Genomic DNA, 21,630 nt, shown 5'->3' with positions numbered 1-21,630 from the left:
AAAAAATTCTTCAAATCTTTTAGTACTACTATATATTCAAATATCTGCTTATTTCTTTGTCATTTTGAAATAAAGTTATAATTAATAGTTGACACAGGAGAAAGAAGTTAAGCTGAGAGAGTAAAGTCTATGAATAAGTCTCTGTAAAAATTCCAGCCTGGCATGTAATTTCAGTTCATTACCTGCGCATTAAAAGAGGGAGAGACAGCTTAGCCCTTAAGCTACCTTCTTATCCTTGGAAATTTAAAAATGCAAAATTTGCTTCCAGAGGGTGAAGATGTCATTTCTTGAATACAAAAGGAGCATGTGAAAATTTAAAAGGGAGAAATAACAAAGGTAAGTTTAGGCACCTGCACTTCACAGAGCCCAGGCCTTTCTTGGCACAGTTTCCCACAGGCAGGTGCACCAGCTACATGTGACTGTGACATCTACACAGTTTTCTTGGCTGCCACAGTGTTGATCGAGGCAGTGCTGGGCAGGGTTCAGAGTCTTGGCTGTAGGGTTTCATTGTTCCTTTGGAGAAGAAAGACTTTCTACTGAGATTTCTGGATTTACCAGCATGTTATTAAATAAAACAAGAAATTTGTGGAAATTATTCAGGCACCATGATCCTGAAAGTAATCTTTTTTTTCTCTCTCTCTCTTTATTCCTCCTTGATTTCATTTGAAATGCGTTCACCTTTAAGTGTATGTGGTTAACTTCATCTCAGGGGGATTAAAGCTAGCTTGGTACAGTGACCTGCCAAAAATGAAGTGACTCCAGCCATCTCCCAAGGCCCTTGGTATATTGTAAAATGAAGAAAGGGTCAAGCTTAGTTGAAAATTGTGCTTTTAAAAATATAGACTTAAGTAGGGAGTTAGCGCTTCAAAAAAAAAATACTGCCTACACAATAATGCTGAATTCTTCTGAAGAAAATAAAGGCTACAGTAAAAAAAAAAAATCATGTGTATGTGTGTAATGATAGTAAGAATGGAAAATGAGGTCATGATTTGAGGGGGAGTGAAGGAGGGGCATGGAATGATTCGAGGGAGGGGAAATGATGTAATTATATTTCATTTTTAAAAACTCTCAATAGAAACACACACACACACACACACATACACACACACACACACACACACACACACAGATACAGAGAGTCATTTAAGGTGTACCATGTGCTGGGAAGTCTAGGGAAGGGAGGATACATTAAGTCATTCCCTTCCAGCGCTGTGGGATTACTTTGACATCTGTGATCCTTCAGGGGGATGATGTGAAAGGTATCCTTGAGGCCCTGTGAACAGAAGCCAAAGCACAATAGCTTTGTGATCCCAGTGAGGACTCTGGAGGTAGCTGAGCTGGGTCTCCATGGAGCTTTCCTGGGCAGCATTATCACTGCCTCTCTGCTTCTGCCCTAGCGCTATCCCCACCATCCCTTCTGCCCATGTGCCCAATCTTTCCCCTTTTCTCATTCCATATTTCCCTTTCCCCTTCTTCCCTTTATGTTTTTCTCCTACCTCTTCCCCTCTCTCTCCCTCCTCTCTACCCTCTCTTGCGGTAGAATATTGCACTAGTTACTTTCCTCATCATTGTGACAAAATACTGGGTGAAAGCAAGAAAAAAGGGTTTGTTGGCTTCACAGTTTGGGGGTGTGGTCACCCGTGGTGTGGTCCCCCATGGTGGATGATGCCTCCCACATTTCATGGGGTCTTCCCACTTTAGTTACCCTAATATAGCAACTTCCTTACAGACATGTGCAGAGGAGTTTCCCTGGTGGTCCTAACTCCTATCAAGTTGACTGGTGATAGACCAGCACAAGTGTGGATTTCACCTCCCAACTGCTATCCCTTTGACTTCAGTGGCTTTCTGCTTTTCTGCCTACCCTTTCTCTAAACTGGTTCTTATGTTTCCTCTTTTCCTCACCAGTCACATGATCAAAAAAACAAACCTTTTGTGTATTTCAGCAGGCAGCGGTTTTCACACTAAGAATGAAGGTCTCCTAGGTAATTGGTGGACCTGAGGCCAGTGCTGGATACTTAGAGGCACAGTGAGCCACACTCTGGTCTCAGTCCTCTGCAGAAGGACACTCGAATGGGTGGCATGGGAAAGATGTCAGCCTCCTGCAGCTGCTGCCATATTTAACAAACCTTTACCAGAAGAAAATGTTTTTTTTTTTCTTTCCAGTATCAAGTCTGCCAGAAACTTAACTAGGAACCTCACTTGCCAGAGAGAGGTGTGGCTTTTCAAAGCCAGGGGACATGACCAGGTTACAAAACAAACCCAGTGAAATGGGCTTTACATCAAAACATCCTCTGTTTTGTTTTACTATGGACTCCATCTTTTTTTTTTCTTTCTTTTTTTTTTTTTGCCAGCGTTAGTACCTCATGAGTTTTAAGAGTAATTAAAATTTGAACTAATCTTTTGGGTTTAGGGGCAGTGAAACCTCCAGCTGTTCAGAGTAGTGGTAATCCACATGGTTGGATTTAGAGTCTCCTGGAAGGCAGACTCCACAGATGTGTCTGGGAGGACATTTCTAAAGATGCTTAACTGAAGAGGAAGGGCCTGAGATGAATCCATGACTGAATAAAAGAGGAAAGGAAAAAGGAGGAAGCCAGGTGAGTACCCATAGCAATCTTTGTTTCCTGACTGTGGACACTTCCTGCTTTTACTGCCTCCTAAGCTGTGGCGAACTGTGCCCTAACTGAGGACCAAAACGAACCCTTCCTCATTTACTATATTTTGTCACCATAATGAGAAAAGTAACCAGTACCCAACTGCATGCCCCTCAGCCTCAGCCACTGTCCTTGCTCCTTAAAATGCTCTTGCTGTCTTGGTGCAGCCCTCCTCTCTTCCCCTGCTTCCCTTGCTGACTTGACTCCCACCCCACAGCCCAGCAGACAGACAGGGATCTTTGTCTGCTATGGCCTTACCTCCTGCAGCTGACTTCCTCTGGTCTGGTCCTTTCACTCTGGCTCACCACCACATCTTTGAAGAAACATTCTGCACCAGGATCCATGGCCTGCAGAGTTGCCTGCTCTCTGCTCCCTGCTCCCTGCTATGGGTTTCCCCAGAACTGCAACCTCTCACAACCTCTCAGGACTTGGTTTCCCTGTGTGTAAACTTGAGATGGTCTAGGTGTTTTCCTTCAGGGGTCAGAGGTGAGATTAACCTGGAGCTGTTTACTGGAGCTCTTAGGAGAGTTGGTTACAGGATCAGAAATTGTAAAGCTTGGTGTGATCAGTTGTTAGTCTGCTGTGCAGCTCTTTTAATCACAGTACACTGGATATGGTTCCATTTCTGTTGTCACTATGAATGTGACAACATGAGTGTCATTATCAAGGCCATCAACGTCATCATTCATCGTCGTCATCGTCTTCATCATTACAGTAAAAGCAGCAGCAGCAAGAGCTAACATAAGTTCCTTTATTACATGCCAAGATCTTTGGCCCAGAATACTGTCATGGCACTGCTGGAACCAAGATTTAAATTCACATTTCCTGACCCCAGAACCACCTCTTGAGGTCAGTACAACATGTTCCCCTCCACAAGTTGAAATTGCTCATGTAAACATTTGGATACGGGTAGAAGGAGAAAGCAAAGGGAGAATTTGCATAGCTCTCCCCATCACCCCCAACCCCTGGCTCAGATTTAATTAAATCCACTTTTAGAAGTTGAAGTCTGAGTGATCGTGGATGTTGTTCTGGGTGAAAAGACATGTTGACTTCCTAAGCATAGTGGATTTGGTGGCTATGGGCTGCCTGTCACACTTGATGGCCTATGCAGCATCTCATATGTACAACTGTCAAAGGAGCTCGCTTTGTCTAACATCTTAATCCCCGTGTCCCTGTCATTGGGAGGATATCAGTCAAAGCTTTCAATCTATTCCATTTTCAGGCTCACTGATCACAGATTCTACCAGCGAAGCTGAAAAAGGGAGTGGAGGGCTCTTAAACGCAGCACAGAAGGAGCAGGTGCGCAGCCCTGTGCTTTTTGAACATGAGGTGTAGAGTCCTTTCCCTGGCAGCAGAATTAACTTTCACATAACCTCCATGTAACTGTGAACTTGAGGCCCTCCTCCAAGTTCTGTCTGTGTGAGAGCCAACCGTGGGAGGTGCAGACGCTGTGAAGATTCTTTGTTCCAGACAAGCTGTTTTATGCTGGGAAATCTTGTCTTTTCTGCACCCCATCTTCATAGTGTCCTGTGCCTGTGTGGAACCCTTTAAGAGTGTTCTGTATGCGCATTCCTATCATGTTCAAACAGTATGGTGCAGAGGAAAGATGATCTTGCTCCAGCTAACCAGAGAAAATAGCAGAAATGCAAAGCCATGCAGATTCATACAGTGCCGAGCAACTCATGACTTAGATCCTTTGGGATCCGAGGCCTATTTTTAAAAAGAGGGCTGGAAGAGTCCAAGATCTGAGTCTTAGGGTCCCACTCAGTGATAGATGAGGTTCTCTGGTTACCAAGCAACTCATGATTTAGATCCTCGTACTTGAGATCTGAGGCCTATTTTTAAAATGAGGGCCACAAGAGTCCAAGATCTGAGTCTTGGGGTCCCACTCAGTGATAGATGAGGTTCTAGTTATCTGAGAGGTTCTTAAGAAGTACTTGTATTTAAACTGTACCCTCACCTTGTTACCACGACCATGACTATGACTCACCTGGTCTGGGACAGGTGTTTCTATTGAGTTTGTTAGCTGGGCACTGACAGCAGCACTCTGGTGTTGGGAGTACTAGTCATCACCCTCGAGGAAGCCCAGAGAGGGCTGTAATGAAGAGTGGAGCCGGATTATATGCTATGGAAAACAAATGTTCATTTTCAGCTCCTGCCTTCACCCATCCTTGACTACCTCCTTGGTAATGTATGGACAGTTCTAATATGAAGGATAATGGCACATGCACCACTGAACTCCAGATCACTGGGGGTTGGAAGGAGGAGGATTACTGGTGTTTACTGGGCTACTATCTAAGTCACAGGTGCAGTGAGAGACTCCATTTCAAATGACTAAGATGGCATTCATTGTTCTCTTCTGGCCTCTACACATATATGTACAGATTCATATGCCCTCATACACATGTTCACGTACTTCACACCATGCTCACACACGTACACACAAAACAGAGTAGACTTTTCTAGTTTTCTATCTAAATAGGCTTGATGTTGATAGTCAACCCTAAGGCATTCCCAGGTGCTCATAGAAGCAGAAAGTCATTCTTTAAAACACTGTTTCTTTTAGAAAGAGTCTTGGGCTTGTGCTTAAGATTGTCTTCTCTTCTTACCTCCTGTCACACTTGAGCAAATGTAGTCTGACAAGCTGAATGAAATGGTCTTAGTCTGGAAATTGGCCATGTTGATAACAGGTTATTAATTTAATCAGCCTCAAGTTGATAACAGGCACCTTCTGTGGAAACAAAGATAATTTGCTATTGATTGTGATAGTGTCTCCTGATAGAAACTCTGGGCTTATTGTGTCTTGTAAAAGGCCGGCACACACAGTGTGAAGGAGACAGGAAAGGGAAGCATGATAGAAGGATTATTACATACCCAGAGCACACTGGAGAGATGTGTCTGGCCCATTGTTCTGGTACCTGCTTCCTCTAGAAACCTTATAGCTGTGCTTTTATAATCCACTTTGAAATGTTTGCTGTTTGTAAAGCAGAAGCAAGCTTTGCAGCTTCCAGGCAGAAGGTCATTTTATAGAAAATGTTCATTCATGTGCAACAAAGCTTATTTCTTCTACAGGAACAAAAAGAAATAATGAAGCCTTCTTAAAAGCTGTTTTTCTCCAAAGAGTGATCTTCGTGATAGTTGGTAAATTATCCTTGCCACTTCTTTTGGAATTGAAAAGTAAAAACATTTGTATCAATAAAGATTATGGAATATTATTAGACTCTCAGATATGATTTCAACTGCAGCCATAGCATGATGTTGGGAAGCCATGATACCTGCCTTGTTTCTCTTTCTTGCCTTTGTCAATCTTTCTAGATTCTTCCCTTCATATTGGGGTAAGGCCTGTTGGTTGTTGAGCCATCATATGATCTTTATGTATGCGTTTGACTAATATGGCTTTCCAAAATACTGTCTTACTCCCAAACTCCAGAAGTGTCTGAGACACTGCTTTAGTATTTATCTTTCTTCTGGGTACAGCTTGAATCTTGCTGTTCTGGGGACATGTCCTTGCCTTCCTGGTAACATTCTTACCCCTTTATCTGTAAATAGCCATTTTCCCTTGTGCCCTTTCGGTGAATCACCTCATAGTGTTTCCTAGTCTGCTGGTGACCAGCCCCAGGTCCCACTATGGAGATAATTCTAATTACACTAATTATGGAAGCAGCTTTAATTAACCTGCTCTGTTCCAGAGAGCTGGGGAGTGTCTCTCACGACCAGAATGGAAATGATTTAAGAGTAGGAATGAAAATGTAAATTTGAATGTCTTACTTAGTGTTTTTCAATGTAATGGTCTGTTTTTTTGTTTTTGTGTGTTTATGAATGCATGTGGTACATCATGTGTCATATGTGATGTTTGTGTGTGGTACATGCTCATGAATATTCAGGTGCTAACACCAGTTTGTGCTCATGCAGAGGTCAGAGCAGGACCATCAAGTCTATTTATCACTATTTGCCTGATTTCCTTGAATCAGGTTCTCTCATTGAACCAGTAGCTGACTGTTTAGGGTATGCTGGTCAGCCAGTACATTCATAGGATCTGCCTGTCTCTGCTTTCTAATTCTGGGATTACATGTATTCACAGCTATGCCTGGATTTTTATGAGAGTGCTAAGTATTTGAACTCAGATCTTCAGGCTTGCAGAACAAATTCTCTTACCACTGAGCCATCTCCCCAGCCCTTGTGATGATTCTTGAATAAATTATGAGCCCTGATGTAAGATACAAGTGTTTCCTTCATCTAAGGACCAAATCAATCTCATTGTATTTGGGTTCCTGGAAACAACTTCTGATGTATTAACATACCCAAGGAAGGACAGAGATATGTCATTTTATTTCTGGGATGTATTGGATTTGAAGTACATGACCATGAGAAACCTGAGTCTACATGGTCTGCAGATTATGAACCATTCCCATGACATGTTCAAAGCCCTCCCATGTAATACTTTGCTGGTAGTGTTAGTTCTGAGCATACACTGATGCACAAAAGCTGTAATTCTTTTTCCATCAAACCCTAAAACAATAACCACATGCCTAGGGCCATTCTTCGCTGTTTTTCTTTCTTGGTTCTCCCTTGAAGATAAGCTGATGGGAGCAAGACTTGGTCTTTCGAGATATTTAGGGTTGCTGTTTAATAATAAAATGTTTATCTATCTTATGTCTAATTCACTTTGCTGCTCTAGCTGACCTGCTGGTCTTGAGTTCCCCCGAGAACAGAAATTTCTGTCTCTGGCATTTAGTACCTCATAGTAAAGCAGAGGGGAATTAAGTAATATAGGCTTTGTTCTATCTCAGCAGGAACTACTCAGCTCTAACTTCCAGCCTGCTAGTTAATGTCACAGGAAGAAAACAGGACACTTTGAAAATTGATTTTAATCTTTATTTCTAAGTTCTCTCTAAAAAGTTTCCTCTGAAAGTTCTCTAAGAAAAGGGGATCTGGGCTAATGAAAAAGGAGAGGATCTGGGCTAATTAAAAGGAGGATAAGGGTAACTCTACTCTTTGTCCTCAGCACTTGTACATCTTTCAGAATACATGATCACATGGTAAAAAGTTCATCACAAGTTTACACATAAATTCAAATAAAAAATCAAGTAAAAAGTTTATAACAGAGAATCTTTACGTGCATATCCATTATGATTAATTATGGCTAAACATTCATTATCTGTCACAATCTCAATAGGTTCATGGAGAGTTAAAAACTATAACTTTTGTGACTAATTTATTAATGAAATTTTGTATCAATAAACCCAGTAAATATTTTATCTTTTGTCCTGCACCTGTAGTAAATCATTAGCTTTCATTTTATGACCTTTGGTTAATGTTCTCACAACCTCTTGGAATGTGCTCTAAGTTGCAGAATGTCTGCTTATTATCTCAGAAGCAGTTAACTCCTGACACTGACAGACTGGCAGAGTTCTTATTGAAGTTTTGATCATCAGAGAGGACTTATTAGCAGTCCTGTTACAAAAATTGCTATTATAATTTTAGGAATTCTTAGAAGATCATTGTTAAGAATTAAGAAATCATCTTTTTGTCTATAAAACATCACTACAAGACAATACATCTTTGTTGTTCTGCAGAAATCTGCTTAAAAGGGTAGGCTAATACCTAGTTTTATATATATATATATATATATATATATATATATATATATATATATTCACAATCAGGAAATGTATTAATAGTATGAATCTTTCCTACAATGAAATTCTACTGGGCATTGCCTACAGAAGCAAATGTGTCATTAATTGTACAGTCCATGTTGGAACTATCTCAGGAAGATCACTTGCTAGCTTCTCCTTGATGGCTCCTGGCAACCAGAGTCTAGGGAAAGAAAAAGTGAACCATGCCATTCTGAATGCAGTGGTGACTCTAATTCTGCCTCAATGATTTCATTCTCCACACCCTGTCCATTTAGCTTAGGCTGATATGACAGTACAGACAAGTAGTAGCTGACCTGATATTAAGGGCCACTCATTGGCTGCCTCTGTACCAACCCTCACTGTAGCCCCAAACCATGCTAATTATTATAGGTTCTTCTTTAGAGTCACTGTAGTTGAATTCAGACCTTATTTGAGGAAGAATTCATTTCTTAAATGGCATTACAACCTTCATAGAAGTATTAAATGTATCATTGCAAAATGTTAAACAAAACCTACTAAATATATGAACTGTTTTGAAATCTTTGTTAAACGTAAGTGTCACATTATAGCAGCTTTTACAGCACAGGGCTTTTAGTTTAACGGGGGAATAAAAATAGTTCTTTACTGTTCCATATGTTTTTTATATGACTCTTTTGCTTTAAGGGTTTTCATCTGTAATTTTCTCTCGCCAGCTCTGGGAATTTTTATGAACATTTATTCTTTTCACTTGTACACAATTTGTTCCTGCTGATTCCATCAGTGGGAGTCCATAGTGAGTTCCTTCTGGGGTTAGAGTTAAGGTTCCATTACCTTTCCCTCCTCTCTCATGCTTTCTTTTCTTCCCTTGTTAAGCTAAAATTACCAAGGACAAAAGAAAAAAATAGACCAACATCAACAAACCCATTTTTTTTCTTATCCAATTTTTACTGTGAATTGTCTGGTCCTGCCTTCATGGAAAGTTTGACTTCTGTGATAGCTTTACTTCTGACCTTGATTTAAGCATTTAGGGAGGAAATGAGAGATTGTGCTACTGTAGAGATGTATACACATGGTCTTTGTCACAGGAAATGAAATGTTGGTCAATGAAATGCTTTAAAAATGTTTGAATGTTCCTATTGTCCCCTCAGCAACTCTGCCTTCATTGCCACTATAAATATTGTCCACGATTCATGGTCTCGAGCATTTCTTACTTATAAAGATGGCCCTTGTTTGTATTTGTTTCACTAAAATGGAAGAGTTATGTAGAAATATAAAAAGTAGTGCAGTGTGGCTCGCCTCAAGAATTACTACCTCTTAGCCCGTAGGTGCTTTGTCTGGGGCCAGCATGCACATTCCACTATATTGTCACCAATTTTTATAGAGCAAAGAGCCTTTAACAAAGTAGAAATGCAAAGTTGTGGCCAAAGCTTCTGTTTTTCTTTACCACAAAGCTCAGGCTGGAGTCTTCAAAGCCTTTTTAAACTTTCCAGTATTCAATTTTAATTAAAAACCACATTCAATTCTGTAATCCCATCTGCAGATTCAAAAGGGAAACTCACATAAGAGAAAATTAACTTATTATTATTAAAAGTACACTGCCTTTCTAGCAGATATAATAGAGAAGCTGCTCTCCCCAGGCTCCATGGCCATTCCTTACATAAGAATATTAGCAAATTTAATAGATTTTTTCCTTGCCTGCAAGTGATAATCAAACTTACTTTTTAAAGCTGATCTCATTTGACTTGAGTGATAAGGATATTTGCTCAGGAAAAAGATACTCTAGGCTATTGCCTTCTATGGCCACATACCAGAACTTGAAGTCAAAAGATCTTGACTGTTAGGTGAATATTACTTTATTTTTATTTTATTAACAGTAAGAACTTCTTTCCTTCAGATTCAATTATAGGTAAACTTATGGTACGTGATATCCTTTGTAAATACTATTTCATATAGGGAGAGTCATGAGCTATTTGTTCTTCCTCCAAGGCCGTAGTTTTCAACCTGCTGATTCTAATGACTCTTGAGAGCAGCAGCAGAACATGTTCTTTGGGTCTGGTTCCCCTATATTCTCCCAGAAAATGTATGTCTGTCTTCCCTAGCCCCAGCAGACAGGTTGGGATAACCCTGCATTTGACTGTGGGCACAAAAGCATCCGTCTATTCTGGGATCCGTCTATACTGGGATCCGTCTATTCTGGGCCTTGTCCTAAAACACTCACCAGCTTCTCATGAGACAACTGATAGGCTAGCTGCCTATTGACTTACTTCTCATGAGTAGTGTTTCCTAAACTTCTCCAGAGACAATAATGGGAAAATATCTCTGACAGTTACATTTTTTAAAGGCATGCAACAATTTAACTTGAAAATGATCATAAAAACTTTGACCAGAAGAATTACATTCTCATGTCCTCTCTGTTGTCAGCACATAAGGTATGTTCTGGCTCTTCTCAGCAGTATTACAGTAAAACCCAGTTGTTTTCAGTTGTTACCTCCTGTGCCCTGTTCCTTGCATTTCAGCGTTATACAATATAGGAACACTGTAAGCTATGTATAACATATATATCATACACATACATGCAAGCATACATGAACAGAGTATGTTAGACATGAAATACAGTCCATATTATGTCACACAAGAATTAGTATATGAGATGCATGTGTATGTACTTATCCATACAGATACATTCATTCTTATATAGATCAATTGTTATATATGAAACACTCTTAATGTATTCTTTCAATTTATACATTTCTATCTTGTTTTCTTGTCAGGCTTAAACTACTTTATTATTTTACTCTATTCCAATTCTTTGCCCTTTTTGGTATCACCATTATGGTTATTGTGGAAATTTTATTTTACTTTATTTTATTTTTAGTCATTTAGATATTTCAACACCCCCTTTCCCAACCCACCCCCAGGTTCTCAGTGTGTTTAGGCACTACTTAACAAAAATCTTTTAATGATGTTTAAGAACATGAGTGCTCACAATGTATGAGTAGTTTTGGTAATGTAAATGTTCAGTCTTGCATAATATTTATCCATAAATTTCCACATGGAACTGATTTCACGATGTGGGCTTAGCGATTCTAAACCTGATACAAAGATTAAAAGAATAAAATTTACAGACCCAGCTTTATTCTATTACATCTTGTCACTCATCTGTCACAATTCCTGAAGATACATTTACAGACTGTGATCCTGGGGGATGACAAGCTACATTGACTGGGAAGATTGTGATCCAACTAAACCTTAGGGCAATGTACCCAGTCTCTCTTTATCCTTTCTTCATTTTCTGTTCTCATTTCTCCCATCTTATGTCTCTGTTCTGTAAAGATTTTTATGCCTAAAAGTAAAAAATGCATATGTACCTGGAAAGATGAATGAGCCCTGAGAAATCTTGGAGATTTGTGGATAATACCCAAGGCTCCCAGGTAGACCATGAAATGAGCACTGTCCTCAGCCTGTGGTGCCTGGACTCACAGCAGTAGCAATGACACCCAGAGCAAGTGTTTGTTAAACATTGCTGGCCCTCTCAGAGCTTCTATGTGGGAGAGTCCTGAGCAGGACCTGGGATTTTTCAATTCTAGCAAGTTTCCAGGTGAAACAATGCTGCTAAAGTGAGCACTACACTTGAAGAACTACCACTATACGGTCACCCTAAAGGGAAAATACGTATGTATTTTAAAAGAGGTGTCTGAGACCCAGAGCAAGGCAAGGCTTCCCCAGTGTGTCCCAATGGTAGTAGTATAGCTACAGGGATAGGATGGAGATCAAGTGTTCTGGTTCTGGTTCTTTTATGTTCTCCAGGGTCAGTTTTTGATTGCTTAGAGCAAAAGCCCCTAGTGACTTGCTGGAGGGAGACTGGAAAATACAATTGATGCTTCTCCTAGATTCTTTTTTGTGAACAGCTGGCCTCTCTCTTCGTGGCCCATGGAAAAAGAAGCCTCAGTAGTCTCGACCATTGCCCCAAATTACCCTGTACACTTTAGTCTCTTCTTGTCCACATCTAATGGGATGTTTCTCTGTTGATTCCTGACATCTAAGAGATCAACACAAATGTAATTTTTCAAACTTGGCCTATTAAATTTTGGTTTTTATCATATCTATGCTGATTAGATTTATTTTCCAACTTGACACAAGCCGAAGATTTCTGGGAAGAGGGAATCTTAATCGAGGGGTTCCCTACATCAGATTGCCTATGGGCAAATTTAAGGTAAATCTTCTTGACAAATGATTTATGTGGGAGGTCCCTGTCTGCTATGGACAGAGCTACCTCTGGGCAAGTGCTCCAGGGTGGTATAAGAAAGCAAGCTGAGCAAGCCATGCTAAACAAGTCATGAATCCTGTGGCACCTGCTTCAGTTTCTGCTTCCATGTCCCTGCCCTGAGTTCCTGCTCTGATCTCCCTTCACGGTGTATTGTAAGCTGTAAGATGGAATAAAACTTTCCTTCCCATGTTGATTTTGGCCATGGTGTTTATCATGGTGATAAAAGCAAGCTACAGCAAGGTCAAAGCAAGAGACAGCAAAAGTGACCATGGGGAACAATAGAAGTGATTAGGTTTTAGATTTCTTTCCATGTGACATATTATTTCAGTGAACGGGAGTTTTCTATAATATTCTCTAGCCTATATTTTCATAGAAAATATCTTACTGTTTGCATCCTCAAGGTAAAGTGATTTTTGATAGTTGACTAATTTTCTTTATGTGAAAAGAGATGTCATTAAACAGTTTTCATAAGAATCTAAATATGAGCCAGATTTGGTGGCACAAGTCTATAATCCTAGCACTTGGGAGGTAGAGGCCATATGACTGTGACTGTGAGTTCTAGGCCAGACAAGGCTACAAAGTGAAACCTTATCTCTTAAAAACAAGGGCAATAGATGTGTGTCAGTTGATACTGGACTTGCCTACTATGCATAAGGCTATGAGTTCTAGCCACCGTCCTCAACAAAAAAAAAAAAAAAAAGTGATGGTGAGCTTGCTGAATCTAATTTAACAAAAAGGGTAAGAGTTGTAGTTTTGTGGGGTTTGAGTATTAATTTAGTCTTGGCATTGCCTTATTGAGATGTACATTATCACAACAGCACTGGCATAGAATAAAATGAAAATAACTATATCCTGCTAATAATGTATCAGAAGAGAAGCAGAAAGAATGAGCTCTCAATGGTTAAGGAAATAAAGGTAAGAATTCTTTCCTAAACTGGTGAGGAAGACCCTAAATCTATGAGAATTAGGTTCAAAGCAACTCAGTAAATCTTGATTAAGGGCCTTTGATACCCAAGTTACAGCCTTTCTAAATAAGTTTTGGATTTTCATTAAGAATCAAGTACCAGGGTCTGAATAATTCATAGATGAACAATAAATCCTTATTTTAGGAGACATGATTGGACAATGAAGTCAGAAACTAAAATTTGACTGTGGTAGAATGTTCTTCCATCTCATGGAAACAGCTATATATAACAAAAAGGTGACCCATTCTTTTCAGATGGGAATCAGCCTCGTCTTTCCATACTGTATGGTGAAATCTTTGTCATAGTCCTGATTCTAATTATTACCTTCTGTTTTCCAGCGTCTTGTGGAGGCTGCAGAGGAGGCACACTTGAAACATGAATTTGATGCTGACTTGCAGGTAACCAACTCTAGTTTAAGTTAAATTCTTGGTGTGTTTCAGTGACTAAGGAGAAATGCTTTCAGAGGGTAGAGCCAAGTTGGCATGGATGTGTCTCTTTCATGGAGAGTAGCAGTCCTCAGTTTGGTTCCACCAATGGCAATGATAGTAGATGTCACAGCCTTACACCTGTATACTGAATTTCAGTGAATTTTCCTGATATGAGGGAAGAGTTCTATCAGTAAGCTGACACTAAATTGTTAGGGTTCTCAGTGGTAAAATGATAAAATGGTGACATCCAAAATTCTAGTTTTCACACTGCATTTCGAAATATGAGTGACTGGAAGCAAGGTTGTGATGGATTTCACCCTTGCTTGAGCCTTCCTTTTTGTTTAACTTCTTTGGGTCTGTGGAGTATATCATGGGTATTCTGTACTTTATGCCTAATATTTACTTATCATTGAGTACATATAATGCCTGTCCTTTTGGGTATAGGTTACCTTACTCAGAACAATATTTTCTAGTTCCATCCGTTTGCCTACAAAATTCATAATGTCCTTATTTTTAATAGCTGTATAGCATTACATTGTGTAAATGAATCACATTTTCTTTTCTTTTTTTTTTTTTGGTTTGGTTTTTTGAGACAGGGTTTCTCTGTGTAGCCCTGGCTGTCCTGGAACTCACTCTGTAGACCAGGCTAGCCTCGAACTCAGAAATCCACTTGCCTCTGCCTCCCAAGTGCTGGGATTAAAGGCATGCGCCACCACCGCCTGGCTTGAATCACATTTTCTATATCCATTCTTTGGTTGAGAGACATCTGGGTTGTTTATAGTTTCTGCATATTACAAATAAAGCTGCTATGAACATAATGAAGCACAAGCCTTTGGGTTATGGTGGAGCATCTTTTGGGTATGTGTCCAGGAACAGTATAGCCAGGTCTTCAGGTAGAACTATTTCCAATTTTCTGAGAAACTCTCAGATTGATTTCCAGAGTGGTTGTACTAGTTTGTAATGCCATCAGCAACAGGGGAGTATTCCCGTTTTTCCACATCCTTGCCAGCATGTGCCTGAGTTTTTGATCTTAGTCATTCTGATTGTATAAGGTGGAATCTCAGGGTCATTTTGATTTGCATTTCCCTGGTGACTAAGGATGTTGAGCATTTCTTTAAGTGCTTCTTGGTCATTTGAGATTCTTCTGTTGAGAATTCTCTGTTTAGTTCTCTGCTCCATTTTTAAATTGAGTTATTTGGTTTTTGGAGTTTAACTTCTTGAGTTCTATATGTATTTGGGATATTAGCCCTCTGTCAGGTGTAGGGTTAGTGAAGATCTTTTCTTAATCTGTAAGTTGCCATTTTGTTTTATTGTTAGTGTTCTTTGCCTTAGAGAAGCTTTGTATTTTCATGAGGTCCCATTTGTCAATTGAGCTTAGGGCCTGGGCTATTGGTGTTCTATTCAGAAAATTGTTTTCTGTACCAATGTGTTCAAGGCTCATTCCTGAGTTCTCTTCTATTAGGTTTATTGTGTCTAGTTTTATGCTGAGGTACTTGATTCACTTAGACTTGAGTTTTATGCAGAATGATAAATATGGATCTATTTGCATTCTTCTACATGCAGACATCCAGTTATACCAGCATCGTTTGTTGAAGATACTTTCTTCTTGATTTTTCATTCTATGGTTTTAGTTTCTTTGTCAAAAGTCAATTGTTCATAGGTATGTTGTTCTATTTCTGAGTCCTTGATTCTATTCCATTGATCAGCTGTCTGGGGGAAACACAAATCTTAAAGTGCCCAAAATGGCATTTCTAAAGCAGCTTTGGTCTGTGTCTCTCATGACGACACTAAAATTGAGATACTGTAAAAGATTAGCAAAAGGAATGTTTACAAATGCACGGTAAAGGTTAAGAGAAACCACAATGTACATCAGGCCCGGGGAGCTTATAGGGAAAAGAGAGTTTCAGACCCCAGAATGAGTAACTGTAGGGAAAGGGCATTTGATGGAGCAATACAGTTATTCACGGTGAGCAGGCAATGGTAGACTACGGGGCAAACAGACACCTATAGGTTTATCTTGATTTCTTCTTGTTCCATCTTTGAAGACTGAAGCTGGTGGTGTAGCTGGTGGAGTTCAAACTCTGGAGTCATTGAGCTGTTAGGAGAAATTTAATGACTGGAAGGGACAGTAGAAAAATATTAATGGCATGAACTGAGCGTCTCTATTAGGGATAGCATAAAACATAAAGGCAAGCAGAAATGTAGACACATGTAGGAAACTCCAGGCTTGGCGTGGAGAAGTGGTAGGGATAATTGCCAACGCTGAAAAAGAATGGGAAGCTGGCAGTTTTCTGAGCAAAATTGCAAAAGAAAGGGTAGAGTCTAGCAGGAAGGGGTGAGTTTGCAAGAGAATAATAAAGGTTGAAAATCAGAGCCATTTTTGAAAATCTGGTGTGTCTGTCTCTGATATTTACAGTCAGTTTTATTCTGAAATCTGTTCTCAATGAAGCATAGGTGGGCTGGCAGAGGGGAGGGGTCAGCTGATTGCTCACAGAGATCATATATTCTTCCGGGGGGGGGGGGAAACGCCCGATTGATTGGGGGGCATTTGTTGAGATGTTAAAGGATGCTCTGTTGTAGTCTATTTGAAGCTAGTGTTACCTTCCCAGACTGTACTGGTTTCCTATCACAGCTGTAGAATAAAATTCTGGGGAGGCACCCTGACTTTCCTTGTCACATGCAGTGCTGTGAACACAAACAAAGCCCTGAAATCTCTTGAGAAACAAACAAAGCCTACACCAAGAATATTAGCCTCTAGCTTCTGTCCTCTGGGAGGTTCTGTATGTCTTTGTCCTTCACCCTTTCTTTATGTGAATGTAAAAAACTAGGAGAGGGCCTCACTGTCACCCAAATGTGAGAAGGTGTTGCAATTGTCTCTTGGTATTTTGGGATATCATCCACTGTCCAGACATCAGGCCTCGGTGAAATCTCAGGGTCAGAGCAAACACCGTTCTTTGGTGGAAACCTGTGAAAGAGAGGCCTTTGATAACAGAGATGTGTATCAGAGCATCTGTCCCTGCTCAGATGAAGGCTTCAAAGCTGCTGAAACTGTGATGCTATTAAGTGAAAGTCTGTTAAGGACAGGGGTGTCAGCCCGTGGCGATTACGAGGTAGCAGGCCTGAGTACAGGCTTGGAGTTTATTGCTCTGATGGCCCATTAGAGCAGATCAATTGCTAATCTTGTGCTGCTGACCTCCCTGTGACCCTGCCAGAGGATCGTCGGATTGTTTTTATATAAAATATATATAAAAGAACCTCAGATACTATCTGCTCACCGTGTAGTAACACCGGAAAGGACCCTATACTGTTAGTGCAGAGAGAAGTCTGTTTTCACATAGAAAAAAAAATATCTAGTAGTTTTGTGACATTTCCTAATCTGTATAGTTTCATGTTTCAGAATGAAAGCCCTGGACTCACTTTAGATAGTAACTTTGCATCTTTGTCTCATTCCAAACTGTAAACGAGGAAACTTTGGTTTTTGATGGTACAATCAGTAAGAAATAGCCTCTTACACATTATGCCTTTAATTATCAGGGTTTTGTTTGCCTTTAAATTCTTCTCACAGCCTCTCCTGAGGTTTAACTGTTCCCTTCTGGGCTGTGACGTTGACATCTTTGGGCCCTCTCTAAGGGATCTTCAGTGTGGTACTGTACTGTTAGCACCTAAAAATTATATTGAGGCACAAGGCAAAAATACAGCATCTGAAGTATACGAGAACAATCTAAAGTGGACAGCTCTCTAAAGAAGGCAGATCTGCCTGGCCTTCATGGGCTGGGTGACATAAATTTGCCCTTGGACTTCTACCTATTTATGACTGCCCATGGTTCTAGATTGCCCTTCTCTTGGTTTCATTTTTATTTCCCCCAAATCTCCATTGGGGAAACTTTTTGGGAATAACTGATAAACAGTGGCTATTTGAAAACAACAATTTCCATTTACAAAATTTTATGTTGTGCATTAATATAAGATTTTGTCAAAAGATTGATAATCATGGTGAAAACAAAGGTTCCCACAAACCTACTTGCATGTTAGTGATCACAGATTTTACTGTGATCATTCTCATAATTTTGATGACAAAACCTCCTCATTCATGGAGGAGGGGTAGATGGCCCTAGCCTCAGCTATCCAGCCTCCTGGTACATGGGTAACTTCCCAGAAAATTGATATACATATCTAATAAACTCAGAATATCTCCTAATCTCTCCCTCCACCCCTCCTTTTTTCTCTCTGTCTCTATCTCTCTCTGTCTCTCTCTGTCTCTGTGTCTATGTCTGTCTCTCTCTCTCTGTCTCTCTCTCTGTCTCTCTCTCTGTCTCTCTCTGTCTCTCTCTGTCTCTCTCTGTCTCTCTCTCTCTCTCTCTCTCTCTCTCTCTCTCTCTCTCTCTCTTACTGCCCCATTCTTTTGGAAGTTTTCCATTGGCAGTGAAGGAGAAGAAAAAAAAATCCTTTTGACAGTTTACTAAAAACCTGCTTATCTTTGAGCCACAAACATATTTTCCCTGAAAGCTGTCTCAAATAAGTGCCAATTGCACAGAACTGGTGCACGGAGGAGGAAAATGTGATTTTGAATTGTGAATCCTGCAGAAGCTTTTTCTCTTGCAAAGTTTTCTATAATACATTTTCTTTGTTGTTTTGTAAGTAATAAGGGGGAATGCCCAGCGGCATTCAGGGGACTCACAGGTATGAGGGGGCAAGAGTGCAAGAGACTAAGCCAGGGTGCAGTAGAATGTTCTCTGTGTTCTCCTTTGCTCCTCACCCTACCCAAGAACCTGTCTTGCAAACACAGTGGACTGACTTCAAAATGGAGGCCAAGGGGCTATGGTAGCAAGACATCTCTGAGGTAGTATGGCTATGGGTTGTTCCTGGATCACTTCCCCAACTTGCTCACTGCTGCAGTTCATGTGGGAACTTTGTGTGAGGCAGGAGAGAGGGCAGCAGGGGAGCCTAGCAGTTACTTTAAAGGTGCTCCCACTGACTGACCGCAGAGGAATGAGGAAAGCCTAAGCAGGAAAGCCACATCCCCTCTGGAATGTCCCTGCTGGGCCTTGAGGCTCCTGCCATTGGGAGAACACTAGGTTATAGAGGAGAGGAGAGGAGGGGAGGGGAGGGGAGGGGAGGGGAGGGGAGGGGAGGGGAGGAGAGGGGAGGGTTTGGAAGCGGTACACCCTGAATGGAGAAATGAGCGGCTCACTTGCCAACCTGAGTTCAGTCTTCCCCATTTTGACAGGACCATGTACAACTCCATCCTGGGGCATGCATGGTGGTGAGATGGGGCATAACTGGAAGAACGAGGAAGTCACAAGGCCAGAAAGAAGTGGCATTTTCATAGAGGTAGCCAGCTGGCTTTTGTGCAGAAAATAAGACAACAGGGTGCATAGATAACTGAAAGAATTTTCACATTCTGCATGAAAATCAACCCATTCTTTCCTTATCAAACTCACTAGGCCCCCCTTTGATCAACTTGGCAGAGGGTCATGGGTAGGTCATCTTTCTGGGATTGTACATTTGACATTTCATGGTGAGGACAAACCAGTGTCATTCCTCCATAGGAGTGATATGAAATAGTTTCCAAGGAATCTTTAAGTGTGAGCACTTTGCTATAACAGTCATAACTCAGTTGTTTCCCTTGCTCACTATGCAAACACACACACACACACACACACACACACACGATTCTGTGCCTTATAACTAGTAGCAAGACCAATGCCATGACATTGAGCTTTGTGCTAATAATTAGTTAGTTGGCAGTCACATGTTTGCTCGTGTCTCCAGCTGTGGATCATCCCTGAGAGAAAGATACATCAGTGGTTAGAACTTCAGCTTATTCAAATGGAGACATCTTGAGCTAGGAGCTGGTATGTTCTGTGGTCCCAGTCCAAGCTGGGCAGTGATATACTTGAGGGCTTGCACCTGTGGATTTTTGTGCGTTTGTAAAGGGATGTAGTTATATTATCCAGTTGATGTATCTAAGTGCTCATCTCTCTCACAGAAGCTAACAAGTATCCAACCTCAAGTCTCCAGTGGCTGACTCTGTATCACCATGTTATGGTGCATGGCCATAAGCTAGAGTGACAGTGACTATCCTTGTTCTATATGGAACTCTGCATCTTGTGAGAAAGACACATGTCAAGCATGATATCATAAACAATTGATAGATTTTAATCATGGTACATGACAGCACAGAACTTGAAGATATTGTGGTACAAGACAAGGCAATTTCCTCTAATGTGAGGGGAGTTTGGAACAAGTCTCCTGAGGTGGTGAGTTTCTAGTAAATAAAGATTATAGGTTTAACTGTCTTAGTGTTTCTATTGCTGTGAAGAGACACCATGACAAAGGCAACTCTTAGAAATGCAAACAAACATTTAACCGAGGGTGGCTTACAGTTTCGGAGGTTCATTCCATTTTTATCATGATGGGACTCATGACCATCCAGGCAGACATGCATGGTGCTAGAGAAGTTGCTGGGAGTTCTGTATCTTGATCCACAGGCAGCAGAATGGGACTGTGAGGCACACTGGGCATAGCTTGAGCATATGAGACCTCAAAGCCAGCTCTACAGTAAGACTTCCTCCAACAAGGCCACACCTCCTACTAGTGCCACTCCCTATGGGCCAAGCATTCAAGAGCATGAGTCTATGAGAACTATATATCTGTCCAAACCACCACAAGCCCCACCATAATTAAAAGAAATCTGCCTAGACGCAATCACTAACACTCGAATCTCCATAAGTGAAAGCCAGATTTACTTTATTTCCACTCTAGAAAATAATCTTTTCCACCTTGGGATTCTTTTTAAAACAACAATTATAGGAAGCCACTGTGTTGGACTGAGTTCCCACTCAAGGCTCAAATAGAGCAGGCTGAATGACAATGGAGTTACTCAAGCTAAATGCCACATAGTTCATGTGAAGCTTTGAGGAAGCAGACATCACCTAAAGCAGATCAGTTTATCCCTGAAGAAAGCAGACCCTAGTCTCTCCATGTGAGTATAATAAATCCCAGCCTTTTTATTCTTTACAGGAAGGCAACCTGGGTCCTACCCTACAGAGCCCAGCCCCTGACCAATGGGAGCTACCATCCTATTTTGCAGAATGGCAGACACCTGGATTCCCATATTGCAACCAAAATGCTGATAGCTGATACTGAAATGACAAAATATATTCTACTTTTGCCTCTTGACAATTGTATAACTGAAACTTCCTCTTTTTCTCCTTAACATGCTTTTTATTTTCTGTTCTTTGACCCTTACCTCACACAGGAATTTAATTGTTGCTTAGGACGTACTCAAAACTCAGTCTGCATTAGGTCCTGATCTAGGTTAAGGGCTTTTTACAAACTATGTGGCAGCCCTCCCTTTCTAGAAAAGTCTTGACTAGTAATGAGACATTTTGATAAGTGGCCAGTGTAATGTGGGCTGGAGCTGTCCAAACAATATCCAATGTGATCTCAGTGAGGGGAGATTTGTTTTACTTTGAATGTATTCATTCATTTATTCTCCCCACACCATAGCTCACTGGGCACCTGTTACATTCCAGACTTAGTGCTAAGCTCAGATGATAGCAGGATCCTGGTATTACAGGTGACAAAGAACCAGGATTTCAGCCTTTAGTTACATAAACTATACACAACTGGACAAATGCTATTTTAACTCTCTCTCTCTCTCTCTCTCTCTCTCTCTCTCTCTCTCTCTCTCTCTCT

General features: G+C 40.7%; 1 protein-coding gene across 2 annotated transcripts in view; it reads left to right on the top strand.

The window, feature by feature from the left end:
- Cacna2d3 (calcium voltage-gated channel auxiliary subunit alpha2delta 3) overlaps positions 1–21,630 on the top strand; it is a 793,771-nt gene that overhangs the window by 230,849 nt on the left and 541,292 nt on the right. For both annotated transcript variants that reach the window (XM_028754076.1, XM_028754077.1), the window contains exon 4: positions 13,840–13,899. In XM_028754076.1, coding sequence (XP_028609909.1) covers positions 13,840–13,899 — 60 coding nt within the window. The remainder of the gene's footprint in view (positions 1–13,839; positions 13,900–21,630) is intronic.

The sequence above is a fragment of the Grammomys surdaster genome, unplaced genomic scaffold, assembly GCF_004785775.1.
Source record: "Grammomys surdaster isolate TR1022 unplaced genomic scaffold, NIH_TR_1.0 125979, whole genome shotgun sequence".
NCBI lineage: Eukaryota > Metazoa > Chordata > Mammalia > Rodentia > Muridae > Grammomys > Grammomys surdaster.
The sequence above is the reverse complement of the archived record's forward strand: the minus strand, read 5'-3'. Positions and strand labels throughout refer to the sequence as shown.